The 7,423-nt window shown below is 48.4% G+C and overlaps 1 protein-coding gene across 2 annotated transcripts; it reads left to right on the top strand.

The window, feature by feature from the left end:
* Positions 1 to 2,749: 2,749 nt before the first annotated feature.
* On the top strand, positions 2,750 to 7,193 carry HLX (H2.0 like homeobox). 2 transcript variants are annotated; one of them, XM_054022731.1, is made up of 4 exons: positions 2,750 to 3,552; positions 4,122 to 4,301; positions 4,790 to 4,974; positions 6,308 to 7,193. In XM_054022731.1, exons 1-4 carry the CDS (start codon positions 3,000 to 3,002, stop codon positions 6,653 to 6,655), a joined length of 1,266 nt encoding a protein of 421 aa, XP_053878706.1. In that variant the 5' UTR covers positions 2,750 to 2,999; the 3' UTR covers positions 6,656 to 7,193. The 2 variants fall into 2 exon arrangements, with proteins under 2 accessions (XP_053878706.1, XP_053878707.1); XM_054022732.1 differs by lacking the exon at positions 4,122 to 4,301 and having other exon boundaries at positions 2,894 to 3,552.
* Positions 7,194 to 7,423: the final 230 nt, after the last annotated feature.

The following is a 7,423-nucleotide window of genomic DNA, read 5'->3' on the forward strand; positions in this document are numbered from 1 at the left end:
ATCCGCGCAGCCTAAGGCCCAGCCCAGGGTCAAGTGCTTTGCTGCAAAGGGGTTAGAATGTTCCTTCGTGTTATTTCTGTCCTTAAAGGATAAAGCCCAAGCACCGGCCCCTCCTCCCCCTACGGAAAATACAGACAAAGCAGGTTGAGTTGGGGGCTGCTCACCCTTCTCTTGGAATTCCAGGTTTCTAAATATACTCGCTGCCTTCCCGACATACAGGGAGATGAGACGGGAAACAAAATTAGGGAATGGTGGGCGGGAGCTGAGATGAGTGGCTGGAACCAGACCAATGGAGGAGGCGAGGGATCGGGCCCTAAATCAAGTGACAGAAACTGCAGACTCAACCCCATGCCTGAGTTACTTCTAGAGAGAAGCCTTACGATCCTGGAGTGCTGCTGCCAGCCAGAACAATGCATTTTAGAAAAGAAAAACCAAGCGTACGCCTTGTTACACTCCCAAACAATGCCCATGTATGAAGATCTCTCTTAGAAGTGTTATTCTCTGTTCACCTCAATGCTGCACTCCCTACTTCGCAGCAAGCGGGAGAGAAAGGGTTTCTCTTTCCCTAGACACTTATTTGTTGCCACTCTTAAAGCCCAACCTTGGTTCTGATCGTACATATTCGGCACTTTATCGCGATGCACAGTAGTAAAACACAACCTTTGCCATTTGAATCCTAGGACTTTAATGGTAAGCGTTTGCTAAATGTGTTTGATAAATACTAGAACTAGAACTGCAGCTGTGTCGTGAAGTTGCCTTGGAATATTTCGCTTTGAACAGATCTTTCAATGAACAGGTTTCCCAGGATTTCCCCCCAGATTAGTTCATTTAGAAATGAACTTTGTCCTTTTATTACGATGCTTCTTGATAAAGTGCCCTATCTGTAGATCAGAATCAAAGTGAAACATTACAAGTAATTGTGTCTAGAAGAGAAAAAACCCGTTCTCTGACGCGTGCTCTAAAGTAGGTTCAGCAGCCGTGAGGTGAACAGACTAGAGAACAGGGTTTTTTACGAGATACTGTCATGTGCATGGCTGGGATCCTATTGAAGAAACACACTTCTTTATTCTTTTCTAAAATAGATTGATAACAGTTTTTCGTCTGGCTGAAATTAACAGACTTGCTTTAAGGGCATCTGACAAGATGAAATGGATGGGATTTAGCCTCTTCCCGGCAAATCTTTACATTTTTAAAAATATGAAATGTTGAAATCTAATTCTCCGTTCCCCGAATACCCTTAGTTTCCGGGTATATCTTCCCAATTCATCACGTTTCTATTATTCTGTTTAGCCTCATTAAAATAAATGCTGAGTTGTTTTCTAAAAAGAGGTGTGTATGCATACATGAATTCACATAAGCTATTTATGTTGGCACTTGGCTGAGAAATATAACCATCAAAGGTTACAGGTGATTTCATTTTTTTCACGACTGCATTGGATTTTCAGACCTGAAGAAAGAAAGAGAAAATGTTTGAATTTCTTGTTTTCCACCGAAAACTCTCGGAATTTTGCAAACTATGTGTTTTTTTTTAAACGAACAAACAAACAACCTGACTGCTGAACATTAACTGCATAGGAACGGTTAAAAAAATCCTTGTATATGAAGATGCTGTACAAAATAAAATATCTTCCCATAGGTGGAAATTTTTATATTAAACAAAACATCAGTTACGTTGAAACCTTGTTAGTAAAGCCCTGCAGAAAATGTAGTTACTTATTTTCTCTCTCCTAAATATTTGTTTTATTTGGTTTGCTGTGTTTACAAAATACTCAGCGAGTCTTTACGGTGAATTTACAAAGCAAATAGAAAAGTGTAAGCACATTCTTGACAAAAGTATGCAGTAAAAAAGTAGTTAGTACCATTGTCTCCGAGACCTGTCGCTATTATTTATATGAAGCCCAGAGCCAACAGGGCAGTGTTCACGTAAGTACCTACACTGCACTTACTATTAAATCTGCATTCTCTTACAGACCGGCCAAATCTCACTTGTTTGGAAAGAAACGTCTTTAATTTGAAACGATTTTAAGGCAGGTTTTAGCTCTCCTTGTGAAGGATTTTACGGTGTGTGTGAATGAAACATTTTGCAATCATAACTGGTAACTAAAGCATATCGCTAAGCCAATCTGTTACAGCTTGACTGTCCTGTGTGGAGAATAATACAGCAGAATTTAGGGAGGTTGGGGGGAGAAGAGGACAGCACTATATACACTCAAGAGTTTTCGGCTCCTTAGCCCATTTTAAGGAGGGGGAGTAGGAAACAGCCCTGTTTATAGCAGAATTTTCAACTCAGCTTCGGGAGGAGACAGCTCTGCACTGTAGCTGCATCTTCTCCCCCATTCAGGACCCCGCAGGGGTGGAAGGGGCATACATAAGAGTTGTATATGGATTAATATTTATCCACCCACCGCTGCCAAGACAGGGAAGATCGGGCAGTCTATACCGCGGCGTGGCCAGTGCCCCGTTCAGGGCGGGGGGGTCGGGGAAGGGGAGCTAGGTAGACAGAGCGGAAAGTTCAGTTCAGCCCTGGCCCGGCGCCTGGCTGAAGGGCCGGGCGAGCTACAAGTGCAGCGATCGCTCCCCCGGGGCTCGCAGCCAGCGCTGCGCTGCGCGGCGTGGCTAGCCGCCGCCTGCCCCCACCCCTCGGCCCTGAGTGGCTGCCGGCTGCCCAATGAGCGGCCGGAGGCGGCCGAGCTGCTGACAGCGGCGCCCCTGCCCATTCCGCGGGAGGAGGCGGGCTGGATTCGGGGAGCAGGGGGTTTGTTTGGGGTGGGTTTTTCCCCCTCCGAGTGGCCGGGCGCGCTGCAGGGAGAGGAGCGGCCCCACTCTCCCGCTCGCTACGGATGCACCGAAGGCGGTCGGCACCGTTGCGCTGAGCTCCCGGGCTGCACGGGAGGAGACCCGCCGCTCCCCAGTGCGGGGGCAGCCGCCAGCACGCTCCCTCCGGCCGGGGGAAAGAGCCGACGGCGGAGCTTCGTCCGGCCCAGCGCCCCGGCCCCAGGATGTACACGGCCGGCCTGGCCCCTTTCTACGCCTCGAACTTCAGCCTGTGGTCCGCGGCGTATTGCTCCGCGTCCGGGCCGGGCGCGGGCGGCTGCTTCCCGCTGGATCACGCCGTGGTGAAGAAGCCTTCCTTCTGCATCGCAGACATCCTGCACGCCGGGGCGGGGGAGGTGGCGGCGGCCGAGAGCCTGCCCGGAGCGTCTGCCGCCGGCCTGGCCGCTCACTTGGGAGCGGTCCATCCCCACGCTCCGTTCCACCCCGCCGGCTCCCCGCTCAGACCCACCCCGGTGGTGGCCCCGGACACCCCTGCCGGCTTCCCAGCTAGGCTCTCCCCGCTCTCTGCCGCGTACCCTCACCACCACCACCAGCAGCACCGATCGCCGGGAGCCGCCAGCAGCGGCGGCGGCACCCCCACCCCGGGCCGGCTGCATGGGAACCCAACGCACAACGGCCCGGCGCCGGCTCCTTCGAGCAAAGATCTGAAATTTGGGATTGATCGCATTTTGTCCGCGGAGTTTGACCCCAAAGTCAAGGAAAGCAACACGCTAAGAGGTAGAGATCTGAGCTTTTCTCGCTGTCCGTTTGTAGCCAGTCTTAACCTTTACAAAAAATCACTACTATCAATGTAGTGTTATTTGTTTGCAGTTTCCTTTAACACTAATCTACAGTCCCGTGTCTAGTAAAAGCCTGTCATTGAGATTACACTGCTTTAGAAACAATCGCTCTCAGCTCCCTAAAGATTGTACGCAGAGGGTAGATCACATTTTGGAAGGCTTTTCCTGCACTCCGGGTCCTCATGCAGTGTGTAAACACGCTGACAACGAGTAAATCTATTAAAGGAACTCCGGTGCTAGAGGAAAATACTGCACCTCCAGAGGGAAACCATTGTATAAAGTTCCCTGGCTTGTACGTTCCTACCATGTCACTTCGAAAGTGTGATTTCCCCACTGCCCACGCTCTTCATTGTATCTGACTGTAGAAAAGTAACTGCACCCCCGCCCCCCCCCGTCCAAACTCCCACACATACACTTTAGATGAATCAGATCAATTCATTAGAAGCTTCAAGGTGTGTGGATTTATATTGCAATATAACAGAGCTCTCCTTGTTCCTGTGCTCACAGATCTGACCTCCTTATTAACTACAAGCCGCCAAACTGGGGTTCATCTCCCCACCTTGCAGCCTTCAGCCGGCCAGTTCTTCGCGTCTCTAGATCCCATTAACGAGGCCTCTACTATTCTGGGTCCCTTAAACACAAACTCAAGGAATTCAGTTCAGCACCAGTTTCAAGACACTTTTCCAGGTACAAACCCTCCCTCTTAAATCCATCCCTGGCACAAGTCAGTTATCAACAGGGCCTGGACAATCTAGACAGCTGATTGTGGCCCTCTGTGGATCTATATCGAGCCACAGGAGCTCTACCCAAAAGAGATTTGGCGGATGCTTGAAACCTGAAGTTTCTTTTTTTTTAGTGAGGATCACACTTGACATCTCATCTACAACGAATATCTTGGAGGTGGGCTGCATGTGGGGAGGACAATGCGTCCAACAAACTGATCACAAATTATACTGCTAGTTAGTGAAAATAACAGCTGGGGGGAAAGAAACATGCCTGACTTTTAAAAAAAGATGTAATAAATTAATGAGAAAATGTGAAGTTGTAATATTTAGGTGGCATTTAGTTGGTCTCCATAGGACCTTCCCGGCAGGCATCAGTCCATCTATTATTTGAAACTCATTTAAAACTTCTCTTCATGGTTTGTCTCTCTCTCCCTCTTTTCAAATCAACAGGTCCTTATGCAGTTTTAACTAAAGACACATTGCCTCAAACGTACAAAAGAAAACGTTCCTGGTCCAGAGCTGTGTTTTCCAATCTACAGAGGAAAGGTTTAGAGAAAAGATTTGAAATTCAGAAATATGTCACGAAACCGGACAGAAAACAACTTGCAGCGATGCTGGGACTGACTGATGCCCAAGTAAGAGCCTGTTTGAGTTTTTTGTTTTCCTCTCCTCCCATCTCTTAAATCCGATCGGGCAAATGTAGATTAATCTGTGTCCCCCGCTTCCCCTTTCCCTGCGTTATGGGTCATTTTAAAACCTGGGCAGGTAGCATATGGAATGCTGGTGAATTTGTTCAGCTATTCAACCTATTTTTACAGTGAATCTGCAAATTCATGTGTTTGTATTCAAGTATGCATCTTCTAGCAGAGAAAAATCCCTATAGCCCAGAGATTTATGTCAACATGCCCTGTGCGTTTGTTTTGGCAAATGCAGAAAAGTAGGAGCAAGAAAGCAAATAGGCCGTGGGAGATGGTAATTACGAACTTTATCGAAGTGCAATTCACCGTAGGAGGCAGTTTTTTCTCGAAGGAGATAAACGAGAGAGCACAAGATTTTTTTTTTTTAAATTCTCTCTTTCTGGATTATGAAATCCGTAGTTCTGAGGAAGTGAAAACTCCTTTTCAAACGGAATCATTAAACGCCACTAAGTAATGATTCCACTACTGATGGCCCACAGTACATAGAATTGTATAACGTTGCGGTCTGTTGAGCAAGATTTGGTTTCCTGGACGAAAAAGAAGAAGAAGAAAAAAACCGCTTGTATTCAAACACCACAAACAACAACAAAAAAAATCGTACAAAGCTAAAATATTTTTCGGTCGGAGGAGAATGAGGGCATTTTGGCTGCCTCATTTTATCCCAGCTCTGCATAGTTACTCTGAGCATTTTCTAAATGCTGTTATGGAGGTAGCAGGGCTCACACAAGAGTCTTTCCCAATTTATAAATCCAAATAGAAAATAGTTTCTTTCTCTGGACATCTGGCTGTCTAGATTTCCTTTCCCAACACATTTTTTAATATGAGGCTAGATCTGTGAATTCACACCACCTCCCGGGGGACGGTATAGATGGTATATTATATCATATATACACGCTACATGCATGCTACAGATAGAGTAGAAAAAGTGTCGATGTAGGTCTAGTATTATATTTAAAGATAAACTAATCTTTGGGGGAGGGCCGTTAGAATAACGCGCAGTAAAATGAGATACATCTCTCCATGCCGCTGCTGGTCAGTGCAACAACTGGAGCGCTCAGAACAAATTGGTGGGGAAATGCAGAAGTATGAAAAAAGAAACAGTTAATGCCACTTCTTGTAAATGACCCCAGCAAACTCTTGCTTGAGTGCGCCCGGGGAGCGCTGGGAGAATGTCCCCGCAGGACAGCGGAGCCGGGCGGTGGGGGCAGCGGAGGTTGGGGTGTCTCAGCCCGCCCACTGATCTCGGGTGGGTCTCTGTTGTGTCTCTTAGGTGAAGGTCTGGTTCCAGAACAGGCGCATGAAATGGAGACACTCCAAGGAAGCCCAGGCCCAGAAGGAGAAGGAGAAAGAACCTGCCGAGAAGCCCGGCTCGCTGCCCGCGGCCGAGGGGGAGCGTGAGCAGAGCCCCAGCCGCTCGGAAGCGGAGAGCGAGAGCAGCGACTCGGAGTCTCTGGATATGACCCCCAGTGACACGGAACGGACTGAGGGCGCCGATCCGGCCCTGCACCAAACCAGTGTCATCAAGTCCTCAGGCAGCCCGGACCTGCCTGCAGCACCGCCCCCGCCAGCCGGCTCCGAGAGCCCCGAGCCGCCGCCTGCGCAGCTGGGCGGCCTATAGAGAGGGAGCAGGAGGAGCACCCGGCTTTGCGGAGCCCAGAGACTCGCTGTACAGGACCATTGCTAATTTATATTATTGACTCCGAGCTGCCGGGGCAGCCCCCAGGCCCTCCCCTGCAGAAAATCCCCGAGATCAATGGGGTACGGAGGGAGGGGAACTGCTCGGCTGTGTGGTGGGACGATCCTGAAGCGCCTACCCCTTGTGTTGTACATACTAGGGCGAGCTAGACAACCCACGGCAGAGCAGCCCTCGCTTAGAAAGCTGTAGCGACTTTCCGTGTGGTTCGGCTCGCGGCCCTGACCAGCTCTGCGGGAGGAGCTTTTCCTGTCTAAGCCAAGCGAGGGACTCGGAGACTGCTCTGTACCCCCCTCTCCCCACTGCCACCTTTCAACCTCGCCATCAAACAATTTACAATGTGAATATGTTACCAACGCACTCCTCATCCATTGCCATGTGTTGCTTTGTATAATCCGGCCAAGAGATACTGCACTGAGAACAAAAAAAATACTGTAAATAAAATGTTTGCTATGGTTTGTAACCCTGTCTAGTTTGTTACAGGACAAGGTCTGGCTGGGTTGGTTCAACTTGCAAGAGGGAGAGTTTGAATGACGATATGGTCCATTCATCATTCCATAATACTAAAGACACTAAACATGTTCACAATTTAAGTAGATGAATCCGATTAAAAGATTCGGATTAATTTTCCAGCTGTGTAGATGAGAATCTTACTAATTAGGATCGTCGATTTTTTTTAAATGATTTTTTTTA

This window comes from Malaclemys terrapin, chromosome 3 (genome assembly GCF_027887155.1).
Source record: "Malaclemys terrapin pileata isolate rMalTer1 chromosome 3, rMalTer1.hap1, whole genome shotgun sequence".
NCBI lineage: Eukaryota > Metazoa > Chordata > Testudines > Emydidae > Malaclemys > Malaclemys terrapin.

Coding starts and splice junctions, on each gene's coding strand:
- HLX (XM_054022731.1), top strand. CDS start 3,000: ATGTACACGGCCGGCCTGGCCCCTTTCTACGCCTCGAACTTCAGCCTG. Junction 4,302..4,789: donor GTTTCAAGACACTTTTCCAG/GTACAAACCCTC, acceptor TCAAATCAACAG/GTCCTTATGCAGTTTTAACT. Junction 4,975..6,307: donor TGGGACTGACTGATGCCCAA/GTAAGAGCCTGT, acceptor TGTGTCTCTTAG/GTGAAGGTCTGGTTCCAGAA.